This window comes from Antechinus flavipes, chromosome 3 (assembly GCF_016432865.1).
Source record: "Antechinus flavipes isolate AdamAnt ecotype Samford, QLD, Australia chromosome 3, AdamAnt_v2, whole genome shotgun sequence".
Lineage (NCBI taxonomy): Eukaryota > Metazoa > Chordata > Mammalia > Dasyuromorphia > Dasyuridae > Antechinus > Antechinus flavipes.
This window is the reverse complement of record NC_067400.1, coordinates 561,888,804-561,906,939: the sequence shown is the minus strand read 5'-3', so window position 1 is coordinate 561,906,939 and position 18,136 is coordinate 561,888,804. Positions and strand designations below refer to the sequence as shown.

The following is an 18,136-nucleotide window of genomic DNA, read 5'->3' as shown; positions in this document are numbered from 1 at the left end:
AAGCTTTTAGGGATCTGCTCTGGAGCTTTCTCTATCAATTAACTATGAAGCTCCTAGGATTTCCTCCTCCTAAATATGCATTTAACTCTCAAATGGCATAGAATGTTGAGCTGTCATTCCTTTTATGTTTTTAACTAGTATATCTTGGTTTATATAATCTTGCTTTCAAAAGAAAAAAAAAAAACCTCTTATTTTTCTCCATATCTCAATTTGGGGAAAATTAATCCATTGGTGATTTTAGACTCATTCCTTAATCTGTTTGCTTAAAGAAGGACACCAGGTGAGCATGTACTTAGTTCAGATCTCCTTACTGTTCTATCCAATTCATTAAGGATAATAAATTTTAAATTAGAAGGGGATCTAGAGGTCGGAAACATTGTCTGTAATATTTCAGGATGGTTTCATTTGTCAGACATCTTGAGTCCAAAGAGCTGGGAGAGAAAGGCAGATCACCAAGCAGCTGAACTTCTCACTGGCTGATTAACTAGCTCAACATTTCTGACTCCTTATCTTAAGCCCCTGGTATCGACTATGGTCTAGCTCAGACTCCTTTCCCCCTATTTCCAGAAACATACCAGATAATATTTTTTGCTTTTGGGTGTATATTCTGGGTCCCATTCCTCCTCTCGAGTCCTCTTCTGGAAATCATTGTTGCCACTGCTGTTATTGCCAGCATAGTTGCCTCTGCCCCAGCCTCTCCCTCTAGCTCGAAATTGCTGCAACGACAAACAGGGAAGAACAGTTGTCATACTTAGATTGTGTTAAGAGATCTCAAACTCTAACAGAGAACACCACCAACACATGCCCTCTGAGCTCTTGTTGGCACTGCTTTTTATCCAATCACGTGGCCTGAAGATTCAGGAACTTTAGGCAGATAATTCAGCTGGAGTATGTGCATGGCATGACTAAAAGCATTCTGCTAGGTGACCAATGAGAGAGAACAAGGTCAGAAACCAGAAGCTACAAAAGAATCAATCCAAAGAAGTAATTATGTTTGAAAAAGCAACTGTAAAAATAGATAGCTGAGGGGAAAAGTGACTGGGCCAGAGGGAACCATGCAGAGAATGAGGAGTCTAGTGTCTGTCTTAGGCTTCATAAAAACCTATTTGTTCCTGAACCCAGAGATACACACTGCTGATGCAAAGTGAGAATGTCAGAGCTGGAAGGGACTGATCTCTATCTGAATTCTTCCCCATCTCCTATAGTATCCCAACAAAGAATGGAAAGAGCAAATCTAGAATTATTAGTACAAGATGAAGAAGGGAAAGAGAGATAAAGAAAGCCTGCTATCCTGACCCATGGGGCCAGAAGAGTGAGCACATGAAGACATATTGAGCGCTCCTGTTGAACCCCCTAGAAAGACTCTCCTGGGACAGAGATGGACTTTTAAGAAAAGGAGAGAAGCAATCTTGGAAGCCTGCCTGCAAGTCATATGGTAGGGAGGGAACAGGTTAGGGTATGGGTTGACTCACAAAGGTCCCTCGAGCTCTGCCTCCTCTCTCACTTGGACCCACAAAATCTTTGGTCCCCAGCCGGGATTTGTCAAAGCCTGTGGTGCTCTCTTCCCGCTCCTCTGTCTCTTCAGTGTACTCCTCTGCTTTGTAAGAATGGGATGACTGGGAGGAGGAGGATGACGACCGAGACCGATCCCGTGTTCGACGATGCTTCCTGTGTCAAGAGAGAAGCCAGCGTGGCCCATGAGCCCCTTAAAAGAACCCTGGGCTTGATCAAGCACCAGCACCTTGTGTCTCACAGGTGAGAACACACACAAGATACCTCAGGAACATAGCTGCTGAAATGGGTGTGAATACATTTAAATTAGGGGGGGGATAAAAGACAAACCCAAATGCACCCATCTAGGATGTGTTTTTCAAAATTCACTTTCCATACAGAGCAAGTAATAGGTGGTATCATTCAGTGGAACAGGATGAGACTCCAGAGAGTTAGAGAGCTGTTCTATGAGTGATTTTTTTTTTTTTTTGAAGGGGCCATTCCCTCTGGAATCCAGAGAAGATCACAGGGTAGAGAATAGAACTTTAACAATTTGCCTTTAAAGATGATGTATGTGACTGAAAGAAGGAGGGAGGGGTGTGACAATACTATGTCTCTGTAACCTGCTGACCTTCAAAAGGAAGCACAGAAGTTAGCCTCCTGAACCAACACTAGGGCACAACATTTCTTCAATCCCAACTGCCCTGCATTGGGGCAAGTCATAAAAGCCTCAAGGTTCCAAGGTTCATTTCTAGGAGAATTTTAGGCTCCTACTCAAAAACAGAAGAGTTTCTTTTACTTGTTACCATGTACTATAGTTATCCTTCAGGAATATTACTCTGAATCTAGGAACTAGTGATGCTTCTTACTCCCAACAGTGTTTCTATTTAGGATTTTTGATTGGTATGAATGTTTAGAGATTGTTCTATTTGGTGGATCCAAATCATAATTATAGACTGTCAGAACTAAAAAGGTCCTTAAAGATCATAGATCTAATGTCACTTGATCAAGGCTATAATTGTAGTGGTGGTAAAAGCAGGATTAAACCTGAAGTTTCTAAGGGAGAAGAGTTTACAAAGTTAGGGCTAGTCAGGTTGTCCCCAAGAAATGGTATAGAAACTAAATTAGATAGTCATTTTTGTGGGATTAATCAACTTTTATGTTCATTCTGAACTGCTGGGAGTCATCTACATGGTTGGTGATAACACAAGTTCTATTCACCAAGAGTTAGAAAGCTTCTTGGAGGGCATCTGTTCTCAATTGTAACTGAATTCCTTCCGCCACAGGCCAGACAAGTAGTCATCTAGTCTTTGCTTAGAAACCTTTAGTGAGAGAGAACATACTCTCTCTTAAAGTATGCCACCCAACTTTTGAGTTTTTCTTTACATTAAGCTTTAATGTGGCTCTCAGTAACTGCCATCTGTTTTACTATTTATAAAAATTCTCCCTCTTAACAAAGTACAATTAGGAAAAAAAAAAGAAAAGAAAAGAAAATCAATGTACTGGCCAGGTAGGTCTGACAACATTCTCCTCATTCCTCACCATCCATTTGTTTTAAATTCTGACTTTTGAGACCTTCAAGAACAAATGTCTCCTTCAAATGTCTGAAGACTATTTTGAACTCTCTGAATCTTCTCAACAGGTAATACAGCTCAAATTATTTCAGTCATTCTTTCAATAGTATGATCCATTTATTACCCTGGTGGACCTTTGGCCTATCAACTTCCATACAAAAAAATATGGTAGCCAGAAATGAAAGCACCACTTCACTTATTATATGACCAGGCCAAAATACAGTGATAAAATCATTTCCCCCTTTTAGAACACCGTGTCTCTCAATGAAGCCTAAAAGTACTTTTGTCATTTTCTGGTGGGAAGGAGTAGAGGCTGCCATATCACAATGACTCATACTGAAGCTTGTGGTCCACTAAAACCTCCAGATCTTTTCCAGCCAGGATGCTCTAGATTCATACTTCCTCTCCAGCAACCTGGATTTTCTCACCCTCCCCCTCACTGGCAAACTTACAGTTAGGTTCAAAGATTTAACTTCACAAGTATAAAACTGACTTTATATTTATCCTAATTACATCACATCTACTAAAATATTCTCACCAACATGCTAATTGGTTGAGATATTTCTAGAAACTGACTATATCATCCAACTTATCAATTACAATTCTTACCAGTCCTAGATTATCTACTAATCTGATGTGATCTATGCCTTTTTACACAAGTTATTGGTAATGTAAATGTCTAGCACATATTAAGCACTTAATTGGACGGATACTCAGTGAGACATCTCTTTCAAGTTGATATAAGTTCACTAATAACTATTCATTGGGTATAGCCAACTCAACTGTTTCTGAATCTAAATAACTTTTCTATTGTCAAGCTCATCTCTCTCCATCTTTCTATTCTGATTCTGAGATCCTCCAAAATAATTCAACAGAAACTTTTCCTAAAATACATGAATGTCTTTGACCTCAGATATGAGATCATTTTATAACATCTATTACTTTAGTCAATTAGTAATAACTCCTCCTCTAAAAATTAGTTATCCTATAGTAAAACAAAGCTTTGTGACCACTTGTTAGGCATGTTGCAGATGGGATTCCTGCTCAGATTGGCACTGGTTCATGTCACTTCTGAGATGCCCTCCAATTTTCAGTCTATGATCAATTAACGCTCTCTTTCAGAAAGATTGCAAGCTAGATTTGCCTTATATAAAATTCCATTCTAGCACAAAGGACTTGAATAGACAATACATAAAACAGAAAGTGCTGGATTGTGATTTGGAAGACCTAAATTCTAATCCTAGCTGTCAATAGCACACAGGCCAATCACTATAATTCAACTGCCTCAGTTAACTTATTTTTCAAATGGAGAAAACATCTTTCAACTTTTTCTCAGCAAAAATTGAAATGTGAAAATTTAAGTGAAAGTTCATAACAGTACTAGACCAAGATAAGGTAGTCAATTAAGATCATTAAAAAGTACTGACAGGAATCTCCACAGATCCAAGTACAAAGTGAGAATATTTTCTTTCAGAAGAACAAAAACAATAGTAAGGAGAGAACTTCTTTCAGTAAAATCCTCCTCTGATGCCTCTCTGGGTCTCTCAGTCTGTGTCTGGGCAGCACAAGTGCTCAAAGGCCACATTAAGTTAAGAAAGGCACAAAGAAGGCCCAAGTGTTTCTTAACCATGAACCCACCTGTAACAAAGTAAGAAAGTTTGTCACTAGAAAACTAAGCACCAGCTGATGATTCCTTCCCCCTATTTCAACACAGCAACTCACAAAGACTTTCCTTAAAAGGGCAGAGAGGTTGTGAGTAGCACTGATAGAGAATCCACAGCAAGGAAATCAGGGGTGCTTGAAATATAATAGGAATTTTACTAGAATTTAAATCCAGTTAACTAGTCATGCAAGACAGTAGAGTGTGTGTATGTGTGTATATGTGTGCATGTGTGTTTTACCAAGAAGGACCAGCTTGATGACTCCGACCCACATTATTAACAGGGATTTGTTAAATTAGTTCGCTGTTAAAAAAAAAAAAAAAAAGATTCACAAAACTACGCTTTACCACCAGTGGGAATAATGAAATGAACTGTTAACAGGCTAAGTAGGATATTCTCCAAGACATTTTAGAACATGTTGAAAAATGTTTAAATAAACTACCATTAACAGACTAACCATATCCCCAAGATAACTACTTTAAAGGGGGAAACTAAACTTATTTCAATTTGGAGAAAATATGCCTCTTTAAAAATTTTCTTAATTGCCACAACTTGTCTAAGAAGGAATAAAAGAAAAACTGAGTCCTTTAATCTGTCTGAGCTGACCCTCTGCTGCATGGAAAAACAGGGGTATTTCTTGAATAAACACTTGTAAGCATATACCCAGCCAACAAGTTAATTTTTTTTGAGAAAACCTCACATTAGGTAAAACTACTTTGAGAAGCTTAAGGATAATATTCCAAATGGATGATTGACCAAATAAGCTTACTTTAGAGAGCTAGGTTTTAAAATATAGAAAAAGCAGCCAGAAGAGTGTAGCTGTATAAAGTTACTACTAGTAATAAAAGTTATCAATTCCTAGACAGCCTAAGGAGTCTACAACTGGCACCATCCCTACATCAAGCAGGGTAGCCAAATAGATACAATAGCCTACATACTTCTGCTTTTTGGATCCTTTGTGAGTTTTCTCAGTTTTTTCAGTTGATCTCTCCCTTGAGTGGCTTGAATCTCTCGAATCCACTGATTCTCTTGACTTATCACGTTTAAGATCTCGTTCCTTATGTTTTTTACGACGTTCAATATCAAGGCGAAGATCAACTGGGTCATCTTTGTATTTTCCCTCAGCCTGCAGAGAAAGAAAGAAGGAAGAGTTAAGAATCTTACATTATAAACATATCAATATATTAGCCACACAAAAAAAACCATGGTTTTCACTGTAGTGGTATGATGAGGGGTATAGCAAGAATGCTAGTAAACACATCCCAGTTGCACAAATGATTTAATGTCCCTTCCTAATGAGAAGTTTAGGTCATTTATTTAACCTAGCAAGAACAAGTTAAAAATAAAAACAAAACAAAACATTATAGGGAACTAGTTAATTTCTCACCACTATTCACAAACCTCTCTAAGTATGGAGAATGACTTGAGTATCCAACAACAAGCTGAGAATTCTAGTAAGGACAGCTCCTGATGGCAAACCTAAAGAGCAGAAGTCTTCTCTCTCTCTTTCCCTTTTTATTTTGGATGGGATGGGGTAGGTAGGGAGGTAAGCCAGGCACTGCTTTGTGGGCATAGAGCCACAACCCATATGCACAACCCAAAGTATCCAATGACACCTGATACCCAGATATATTCCCAATTTGCTTTAAGGCACCCTTGTAATATAGGAAATATCCTAAAGCTCTCCCTGGAAAACAGGGAATAGAGGACCTGAGCAGGCCATCCTAACACAATTTCAACAGATACTATGGAAACTTCCTCATAAGGAAGCTGAAAAACACAAAACAAAGGAAGTGGCAATAGTGGAAAGGAGCTTGTATAAAAATGGGCAAATTATTTAAAAAACAAAACAAAACAAACTCTGGGTGCTTAACAGAGAAGTTATATTACAAAGATATAATATAGTTATATATAGCTTTAAAACCGTTTCAGGAAATTATATTCATCTTACAGACATAATCTTCAAAATATGTATTTGGGGGTGGGATAGGAGGGAAGTGGGGAGGGAAGAGTGGCACACAAAAGATAAATTTAATATTTTAAAACCTTTTTACCTATAGAATTTTACTTAATTAAAATTTAAGGATCAAATTTAGCCATAAGATGAAGAGTTGGGAATCACTGTACTCTTCTTGATGGGGGCACAGAGATTTTTACAGGGTGCTAGTAATTTTAGTTGGGATTTTATTTTGTTTGTTGGCTGTTGAACACTTTCTCAAGAAAGAGATTTTTATTACTTCCACTTAGACATCAAACTACTCCCAGAAGCACTAAGAGTCTTTGACAAAAGCAGCCACTGCTCCCTTAGTCTATAGAGTGAATAGTGACTTAAGATTTTTCCTCCTTGAAAACATGGAAGACAAGATTTCTTCCACTGTTTGAAAAACTTCCTGTTTCATATAGAGCTAAGCTGGTATTCAGAGAGGGAGAAAAAAGGCAGGTTTATCATATTTAACTGATATAACAAGATTTTTTGGCTTGTTTGGTTTTTTTGAAACCTTTGAAAACAAGTACAGGAAAATTAAGGTTTCAGCAGGATGGGAAACATTTCTAATTTTAACCAAATACATACAAGAAGAATGACATATAATTTGCATTAGGCTTTAGAAAACAACAACTCAACCTAAATCCATAATATAAATTTTAACACTTGCATACTACTGTTCATAGCAGTCTAAATGTAGCCAGGCTGGGCAGTATTAAAGTAACAGTGCAGGATAAATGATACAGGACAACGTTAGAACAAACTGGACTAAGCTGTGTATTAACAGTTTACTCAGATACAAATAAAAGTTTTATTTTCCTCTCTCTGACATGCATGTCTTTTGAAATCATGGTTGGAAATAGCGCATGTATACAATTGATTTGATAATACTTACAAGCAGAAAAATATCACAAAAAGTTTCTTCTCTCATCATGGGCACTTGTTCCAAAACTCCTCTCTTTTTTTTCTCAATCTCACCTCAACAGACTTTGGGGTCATTTACCATATTCTAACCACTTCACAAAGGTTGTTGATACATTTAATAAAAATTAACCCTTTGTAGTTCATTTTTAGAATTATGCCCATCCTTAAAAGAAAAACACAAACTTAAGTAGAGAGTAATTTAAACAAAAACATTTCTGTTAAGTTCATGCCCAACGCACTCATTTTGTTGAAATTACTGATGAAAGCGACAGTTCACCTTGTAGCCAGGCTCCCGGGTGCTTTTCATCTCGTCATGAGCCAAACCATGTTTTCTGAACTTACTGGGAGAAATATCTATCCTCCTAGAAAATTAACAAAACAAAACCCAAGTCATCATTTTTCCAGTGAAACTCAATCTCTTTCCATCTTTAGTGCTCCATTATTACTTATTTCCAAAATTCACATTTATTCACTATCTCCTATGTGCTAGCCATTGAGGAGTACACAAATAAAATAAAGTTTCTATTCTCATAATTAAAAATTTCTTGGAGAGTCTCAGAATAGTGAAGGGGAGGGAGGAGGCGGGGGAGAACCGGGACCTTGGAGGAAGATGAGAATTTTTTTAACCCTGTCTCTTACACATAGTGGTATCAGTGCTTGAGGAAACTTCCTAAAACTCTTAAGCACCAAGTATATTGCTGATATGTATGCATCAGTGTAGAATTTCCATGGAATTTTCTATACTCTGATGAAATCATAGATCTAAATCATAAACCTCTCCTTCCCCAATAAGCCTACTAGATATACTAAGTAAAATAATAATAAATTACTCAGAGAAATATAAAGAATCATGAACTCAGCTGAAGAAATCAAACCAGAAATGAGTATTCTGATTCATCTCTGTTGGCTGGCTCTACATCCCAGGGCTCAGGGCAAAGTCCCAAGAATCAGCTCCTTTTTGTATTAGAATGGGGTTGTTCCCCAAACTGCTCTTTCTCAGGAGGCCCAGAGGATAGAGCTGAGTGCACAGCCCCAAACCCATTTAACAACAGGAAAAAATAAAATAAAACAAACCACCTGAGCCCCTCTCTGCCTAATGCAGAAGGCAGAGGACAACTGTTTTACCGAAAACCACCTATATAAATATCTAGATTAGAAGCACAACTTGCTTGGAAACCCTCAAATTCATCATGGTGATAAACAGAGTAGGGTTTCAGAAATTTGCTAAAGTAATTAATTATACTGGACTCTCCCCCACATAATCTGATAAATATTTTTCAGCCTCCTTCTATGGAAAAGTAATAGATGTCTTTAAGGAAAAATTCAAAGTAAGTTAAAAAAAAAAAAAAAAAAGCACCCCTTCCTGTAGGACTCCCAAGCCCCCATGTACGTCAGGTATCTTTTTTTTTTCTTTTTTCTTTTTTTTTGCTGAGGCAGTTGGAGTTAAGTGACTTGCCCAGGGTCACACAGCTAGGAAGTGTTAAGTATCTGAGGCCAGATTTGAACTCAGGTCCTCCTGACTTCAGGGCTGGTGCTCTATCCACTGCGCCCCCTAGCTACCCCAGCCAGGTGTCTTTTTCATTGGCCTCACCATCTCATGTCATCTCTCCCCAAGGCTCTGCACCACCTTAGAGTTTGAATAAAGTTATTCTCAATTCTACAACACAGAAAATGTGACAAGAGCTTTATTAGCAAGATCCTATTCCTCACCTGTGAATCTCTGGGCTCTTCTTGTTTTTAGCTGCATCCTGCTCTGTTCCCCTCTTTAGATATTTAGTAAAACGTTCATTCAATGTCATTCCTGAGGATCCAAAATGATGCTCTGTGGAGGATGCAAAGAAACAGGTCCCATGATTACTGTGACGTAGCATAGTATTGTTGAGACACAGCAGCACTCTAGAATCTAAACTACCCCAGGTCAGACCCTCGAATGCTTACTATTTCTATCACCATGGGCTAGTCCTTTCTCTTTCCTATGTCTCAGTTTCTTCATCTGTAAAATGAGAAGGTTGAAGTAGACCAGGGCTTCTTAAACTTTTCCACTCATAAGCCTTTTTTGCTCAAGAAAATTTTTACAAGACCCCAGGTATATAAGTATACAAATCAAACATTTACTAACAATAAATCATAATTTTGCAGCCCCCATGTTCAGTTACAAGACCCCAGATGGGGTTGTGACCCACAATTTAAATTGAAGACTAGAAGGTCTCTGCTCCCCCACCAGTTCTAAATCCATAATCCTATAGGCTTAGGCTTAAACATTGGTACAGAGCAAACATACCATAGCTTATCCAGCAAGCATATCCAGAGGGTAATATAAACACAAAACATTTATTAAACTGTCTTTATAAAGCACAGAGGTAGGCACTGAAGGAGATGCCAAGTTCAGAGAACTCCACATTCCTGTTCCTCTTCGGGGGGTTGGGGACAACTTCCCTTCCTGAAGCACAGACTCCTTAAACAAAACTTTGCAGATGTGCCACAAATCTGAACTAGATCAGGTTCTGCTTAACACTAGCTGTACCCCTGCTTCTGGTTGATTTCCTCAGCAAAGAAACTCATTTAAGTTACCTATGAAAGGTAAAGGTAAAAATTGATCCAATAGGAAAGATTTCAATCCTTAAGAAAGATGCTTCATATTTAATCTATCAATTACTTGCAAGGGAGAGGGATTAAAGGAGAAAAACTCAGAACACAAAGTTTTACAAAAATCAGCGCTAAAAACTAAGTTTACATGTAATTGTAAAAATAAAACACCATTAAAAAATTATTGAAGGACATTTTTATCGTGTGGTCAAAGAAAAACTCATTGCAGAAATTAGAAAACTTGAATGAGAGGAATGATTAAGATCTGTCATAAACAATTTATAAGCTTGAGAAGTTTTGGGGGGAAAGGTAGAGGAAAACTGAAAAATCCTTTCATATTTAATTGTATGTGTTTACTCCTAGTATGGGAGTGGTAATCACTCTCACCAGAGACTAATAATTAACACTTGAAACCCCATAATTTGCTGAACTGATGAAGTAGCTCCAGAAGCAATTCCCTCATGCCAGATACAGATTTCAAAAACCTTTCTAATGGGATGAACAGTCCAAGTGAAGAAGTCTCTCCTTTTAGAGACTGATTGGCTACTTGGAAGGAGACGAGGCTTTTTTCCTCCAAATGATCTTTAAAGGAAGTTGAAGATATAGAAAGGGAGGGCAAGTAGTGGGTCTGGACTCACCTTTAACATGGTGAACAATAGTCACAATGTGCTGGGCAAATAGCTCTGAGGGGCTCCGCTGAGACTGAGCAGACTGTATATGTTGGAAAATGGAACGAAATTCCTGATCTTTTTTGTTACTATGGACTAGATCTCGACAGAGTTTGCGTTCCTGAGCCAATAAGCCACTGGGACTAGAAGAGAAAAAGGGGAGGAAATAGGTGGTGTCAAGAAAAAGACAGACACACACACACACACACACACACCAAAAAAGCCCATGTTTGATTAAAACTGCATCAGTGTGACCTGAAAACTATCACTGCAGCACCCCGGCCCATCCCGCAAGCAGCTGACACTCTGGAAGTCAGTTAATAATGTCTGATGAACCCCCAAAACTAGCTCCTCATTCCCCAGCACACTGTGATGAGGCTCAGGAGGAGAAACAGGCCTAGTCAAGGAGGCGCAACAACAGGAACAGGCCAAAATCAGGGAGGAGGAGCAAGTCTAGCTAAGGAAGAGAAACAGGATCAGGAGCAGGCCCAAACCAGGGAGGACTAGGCCTAGCTAAGTAGGAGCAGGAACAGAAGCAGGCCCAACTCAGGGAGGAGCAGGCCTAGTTAGGGGGAGGGAGGAACAGGAACAGGCCCAACCTAGAGAGGGGCAGGCCCAACCCAGGGGGGAGGAGAAGGAGCAGGAGCAGGAGCAGGCCCAACCCAGGAGGGGGAAGCAGGCACAGGAGCACTCCCAACCCAGGGAGGGGCAGGAACAAGAGAAGGCCCAACTCAGGGGGGAGGAACAGCAGGCAGAACCAACAGCCATCCCCCCTCCCCCGCCCCAGCCCCCACCCCAGCAGCCACCCAGAGACACCTGACCACTCACTCCTTGCTCGCAGCCATCTTGCCAGATGCTCTGGCTGCCCAGCAGCGCCCCCTAGGGCTTGAGGCTGGGGCTGCCACTCTGAGGCTGCCTGGGAGCCTCGAGCCTATGCCTCCCCCTCCCCCAGAGGGCGCCCTCTGCTGTCTCACCGGGCCAGATCCTCATCAAAGGAATCCATACGGACGTTGACCTGGGCCTCTCGGGTGATGGAGAAGGAGGATTTGCCCAAGGGCAGGCTCTCGGCCCTTGGTGGGCCCAGCTTGTCCCGGGCCTCAGCAGAGGCTGAGGCGGTGGCCTTCCTGGGCGGTGGGGGCGGTGGGGATGAGCTCTTCTCAGGCAGGGCCTTGTAGGCAGTCACCCGGAAGTTCTTCTCCGGCACGAAGCCCCGGTGTGCGGTGGCCTCGGTCCTCTTGGTGGTGGCCCGCTCCTCTTTCTTGGGCCGATCAGCATATGGGTCGTCCTCTAGCTCCTCGGCCTTCCTCTGCTTTTCCTTCCCTGTTGGCACGTACACCAGGCCTTCCCATTTGCCAGGCCGTTCATCCTCCTGGCCTTTGCTGGTGCCCGCGATGACTTTGGACATAAATTTGGGCTCATCCTCAAACTCTGACTCCTTCCGGCCCTTCACCTTCTCCTTGTCTTGCTCATCCATTTCCTCTTTGTGGAACTCAGCCATCTTCTTCTCAAAATCATCTCGGAGCTTATATCTCTTGGGGGACTGGCTACCCCGAAAAGGTTTCTCTGTATCAGCTTTAGGAGCAAATGGGTCAGACTTCACTTTGGAGTCTCCCAAGCCCAACTCAGAGAAGCTCCCTTTCTCTTTTATTTTTTCCTTATCAACATTTGTTAGTTTCTGTTCCTTATCTTTTCCATTCTCAGACTTCTGCTCTTCCAGATACCTGTTTATAGAAATATAAACACTTATGAACACAAAAGAGATTTCTTAGGTGGCTTGCTTTGTAACAGGCTCTGTTGTTTTATTTTGAAATTCTCCGAGCATGTCTTTATGATTTCAAAAGTTTTAAAACTGAGCTATTTTTGAATAAATGTCTTAAATAGTTCTTGTGTAGATTTATGAGCCTAAGGCCAAAGAAACATAGATAGGAATATAGGGGGAAAAGGACAAAGAGGAAACAGCAGAGGGAATTTTAAAAAATACTAAAAGAATCTACTTACCTATATAGACAGTCTATGGAAAAAAAATTAAGGTCTTACCCAACAACACTTCCACTCAGTCATTTATAAATCTGCTTTCAGCAGTAAATACACCAGAACGTTCAACCTTGGATTGTTTTGCTTTATATAATATACATTGGAAATAAAAGTCTCAAAAGCGACTTCAAATTTGATGGAAGTCGCCTAGAAGATCTAAACATCTCATCTACTGCAAATACAAATAAAAACATAAGTTAATGTGGGATACTTCTTATGGAAAACGAATCTCATCATCAACTCTTCTAATAAGAATAGCTGTTTACAAGCATGGTAAGAGGCAAAATGTGAATCATTTAAAAATGTAGTTCGTTTCTTAAAATGTATTGAGCTGAATAAAGGAGGTATGAACCATTTCACTGAGATAATTAATGTAGAATATCTCCTGCAGTGAAAACAAAGAATCAAAGGGAAGTTGAACATCTTAAAAAAAAAAAAAAGTCAATAAAGATACTCTTAAGGGAGAAAAGATTCAAGGGCAGAGCAATGGAAAAGGACATCTGCCAGGAGAGGCAGAATAGAAGAAAATGGTATAGTATACTTCTCCAATAGCCACAAGCATCGATATAGTCCTTGCCTTTTACCCCAGTACACTCACACATAAAAGAAACAAAGATCCGCATTCCACTCACCGTGTCCCCTAGTGCAGACACACTGGGGTATTTTGCCACGTCCTCTCCTAATATGCAGCCTGGTGGGTTTCTATTGGGATACACACCCACCTTGCAGTTTTAAAACAAGGCATTCCTGGGCATAAGCCTTTGACTTCCCCATTTTGCCCAGGTCTCCTGAGTTGAATGTGTGAGTATTCAGCTCTTCACAATGATGGGCTGGTGCAGATCGGTCATAGTAGACGGTGGGTCCTAGCAGGTGAATGCTAACCGTTCCAATTGTCATTCACTTTGGCAAAGACCATACTCTTTGATGGCTGACCCACAAAGCTCTACTGCTCTCTGGTTTATAGACACATTGGCAGATTCCAAGGCAAATTTTAAATTGTGAAAACACCATGGCAGAGTAGTCTAAAGAAACTTTATGCTGCAATACAAATTCAGGAAGGTAGGAAAGCTGGAGTTAAGCTAAAGGTTTCCTTGTGTGATTTGTCTTTTTTTTTTTTTTTTTTAAACTCTACTAAACAAAATTTCAGGGAAATAGTGTTACCTTGCTACCATTAATAAGAATTTTGACTCAGAAAATAAAACCACTATTGCTTTTGCCATGAATATTCTTTTGGCTACACATTAAAATCAATATCCACTTGGTATGCCACATGACATAAAACAAGAGAAGAAAAAAACATGATACTTGCCTTTTTGAATAGGCTGCTCCTCCTGGAGCAGATACTTCCTCCTTCTGTGATGAAGAGCCATATGTGGAACCAATGGCTGGGGGACTCTTACCCACAGGGCTCTTTTTGGATGGGCTCATGCCCCCAGCACCGTGATCAAATTGGCTTTGGTGAGCTCCTGCCTGAAAGCCAGTGCCACTCTGCAGAGCAGAGCCCATCTGAGATGGAGTGGAGAGTGGAGGGCTGGGCTTCTGCACAGGGCTAGGGCGGGGAGACCTCCGCCTCACCACCACTGATTGGAGAGGGCTTTTGAGGGCAGGGCTCCGCTCTCTGGGACTCAGCTCAGACACTGCAGCTCTTGATGCTGAGCCAGCACCATAGGTAGTGGCCTCAGGCCATGGCTTTGAGCTCTCAGATGGTTTAGCATCCTGAGAGGTACCTCCAGGGAAAGGCTGTTCCTTGGAATCATCACCTTGGTTATCTCCAGCAGCCTGTGATGGCCGGTTATCCTTGGAAGATGACTTTTTCTCTTTTACAGATTTGCGCTTAGAAGACTCAACTCGGCTATGGTTAGAGGAAGATCGAGAAGATGAAGAGCGCCTTGACCTGTCAGAGGAAGACTTATCAGAGTTTCTAGAATGGCTCCTAGATCTGGGTGAAGGGGACCTTCTCTTTGGGGATCGGGATCGAGAACGGCCCCGTCGAGGACTATATGCTTGGCGGTAATTCTGCCAATTTGACCGGTAGTTTCCATAGCCTCCTCGGTTATACTGGCCCCATGGATAAAAGCCTCTGTTGCGACCACGGAAATAATATGGCCTTCTATAGCCTCGGTTGTGACCTCGGAAATCTCGGTTCTGATATACTCTTGGATGATTTCTTTCTCTGTTATGAGCCGGAGAGTATGATCTGGAACGGGACCTAGAACTGAAAAGGGAAGAAAAGAGGAGAAAAGAGTTTCTATTTATGAGCCAGAGTACTATGACTAGGAGGAAAAAAAGTGTCATGTTCTTCCTAAAATTCCTGACAAAGATATTCTTGAATGATAATATCTGCTTCCCCAGAATCTTGTTCTTCATTTGCTTTCTGATGCTAAAAGCAAATACATAAAAATCTCACTATTTGAATGAATTATTACAATCCATAATCACCAATAAGAATGCCTTTATACAGGTAGAAAATCCCAATTCAATAAATTTGATGAAATGTTAAAATAGCTTGGAATATTGTAATAAATGAAAACCTACCATTCCAGGATCAGAGTATCATTTACTTCTTAATTTAAATAAAGCAAATGCTTTAACACAGTGCATATGCAAACAATTAAAGTTTCTCCATTAAAAAATATATATATATTAGGATATATGTTCATTCACTTCCTCAATCTGCAGAGCATAAAGAGATAGAAACAAGATGAAAATTTGTAGATTTGGGAGGATAAGTGCCAGAGTATTTGTATTTATATCCTCAACTGTAATAGCTCCTGAGACCCTGACCTCTACCTATTAAAGACTCTTTCTGGATGCAGTAATTTCTTTGCTTCCCAACCCATATCTTACAGTTTATAGGAACAAATTCTAAAGGACTCAATAGAATTTGTAAAAAACTAGATTGGTAAAACACTAAACACAGTATTAAAAAAAAAAAATCCAAGGATAGTTCCTCTAAGCCAAATCTAATATTAAAATATCATTTTACTATGAAAATGACATAGAATATCAAAATCTCATCATTGTATAATATGACCCTACTATGTTACCACAAGAGGTCACTGTACCCATGAGGTAGACATAAAATTTGATATAAGAAAAACCTAAAAATTTACTATTTAATAAGGTCTTTTTTCAAAGAGCTCCATGTATACCAGAACAGATCCAGTTTACTTCCCATATTTCTAATAGCAGATTGCTCTTCATCTGACAAAGATGAGTGCTGGTGATGGTGCTAGTAGTGGTACTAGTAGTAGTAGTTTTTAAACTATCTTGTTTAAAAATTATAGTGCAAGAATCATAAAGATTCTGCATGAACTTTCTCTAGGAAAGACTAAATAAAGCCAACAAATGTTGTGCCAATCCACTGATAAAGAGACAAGCTGTCTATCAAATAGGAAAAATTAACATTAGAGTTGAGGTGGCTGTTAAGGAAACATCTCCTCAGCTCATGACATTAACTGGTATTGAAAAAGTATATATATGTGAGAACTAATGTACTGAATATTTTAGAATATACTTCTTAAATGAAAGGTTGTACTGGGACAAGAGCGAGTCATTAGGAAGTGACAGAAAGACCAATAAAACTGAAAAAAAAAACTATTGCTATCAGAACAAAATCTCAAGTCAAAAGTCACTAAAGGAACAATAACTTCAGACTACTAACAGAATCACAATTTGTGTGTGTGTGTTTTTTTTTTTAAAGGGGCACACGGAGTAGGAGATGGACAGATGAGATTATATAGCAATACATAGACTTTAAAGACTTGTCAGTCTTTAAAGTTTAGCATTTTCTCCCTCTCTTTTTAAACTATATATGAGGACAAAAACAAACGTAGCTCATTGGCAAGTCCCCTATTCTGTATATGAGTCTGTGTAGATTTATGATTAAAAACAAAAACAAACCAAAAACCATTTTTACATATTCCTGTTCAGGTAAAGCTGTTCCTGCCAGCAATACCTGACATCAGACACCCAGGTTTCTGTCATGGGATCTACTGGGCCAGTGCTCCAACACAGGGGCCCCTTTCAACTTCCCATAGGGACAACAACACATAATCCTAGACAGAGTATACACTTTAGGTTTCTAGGTAAGTAGCTGGGAGGAGTCTATCCAAGCATAGTTGAAGTATTCTTGGTTTAAAATACTGTATTTAACAAAGATCCAATGTTTTGGTTTTTTCTACCCCGAACTGAGTAACAACAACAAATGACCATTTTTGCAATATAAATATTTAATATGATTATACTCAATAAAAACCAATGGGTTTATTAGTTTTTCACAATTCTGATTACCCTAAATTCAGGTCTTTAAAATTAGTCAAGAAAAATATTCTGGCACCTGTATCTGCCAAAGATCTGTCTTAATACAAAATTATTAATTGGCTATTACTTAGTACAATAAAACAACTTACCTTTAAATTTTTCACATAGATTAAAAAAAAAAACAATAACATAAAAAAAAAAAAAAAGGAAGGACAGATGCAGGCTCTGAAATTGAATCTGACCTGATTAAAAACTATACTTGAAGGATGTGATTCACCCAAAGCACTAAGTGAGGGGTGTTATTCATGCTCATATCCTCAGGAGGCTATTATATCTGTTACCAATTACTAGTGAGGGACCTGTAGCATACTGCATCCAAAACCTGCAGGCCACTCGTACAGATGCACGAACATGAGTCTCTGTAGACTTCAAAATGAAGCTATTTAGGAGAAGTCGCTTTAAAAGGATACAGTCTGTGAAATACAAGGAAACAATCAGTGTTCTCTCATTCCACAATAGCTAATTAGATAAAGGGCAAGTTCTCACAATATGGACAATATACTTTTTCTTGTGGATAAGGAAAAATTAAAACCATGAAACAAATGAGCCAGAATTTAAAACAGAGCATCCAACTGCAAGTATATCTGTTTCCAGAACACAAACACACACATACACTCTCTCTCTCTCTCTCACACATCCCCCTCCCCCTCATCTCTCCTCTCTCCACAACAACTTTTTCCATGGTATCACAATACAAAGTAAATTTAAACCTAACCCTCAATGGATGCATTACACATAACCGGAGGACAAAGACAGAGAAGCACACGACTCTCTCCTCCTTCCTTTTCAAATCAAAGACCATAGTTAATAACTTCAGGATACAAAGGAGACAAGGAGAAAAGAAGACCTGCTCAGGACCTTCACTTGTCACAAAGGGTGCAGAAGCTCATC

The 18,136-nt window shown here is 39.5% G+C and overlaps 1 protein-coding gene across 5 annotated transcripts in view; it reads right to left on the bottom strand.

Annotated features, from left to right (window-relative positions):
- The window catches only part of THRAP3 (thyroid hormone receptor associated protein 3), an 81,004-nt gene that overhangs the window by 3,158 nt on the left and 59,710 nt on the right, over positions 1-18,136 (bottom strand). For 3 of the 5 annotated variants that reach the window (XM_051987690.1, XM_051987691.1, XM_051987692.1), the window contains 8 exons: positions 14,232-15,137; positions 11,863-12,609; positions 10,859-11,031; positions 9,345-9,456; positions 7,912-7,996; positions 5,665-5,852; positions 1,473-1,668; positions 576-716 (listed from right to left, as the gene is read on the bottom strand). In XM_051987690.1, coding sequence (XP_051843650.1) covers positions 576-716; positions 1,473-1,668; positions 5,665-5,852; positions 7,912-7,996; positions 9,345-9,456; positions 10,859-11,031; positions 11,863-12,609; positions 14,232-15,137 — 2,548 coding nt within the window. Of the gene's footprint in view, positions 1-575; positions 717-1,472; positions 1,669-5,664; positions 5,853-7,911; positions 7,997-9,344; positions 9,457-10,858; positions 11,032-11,862; positions 12,610-14,231; positions 15,477-18,136 lie in introns of those variants that run through there. The other 2 variants (XM_051987689.1, XM_051987693.1) reach the window with 2 other exon arrangements.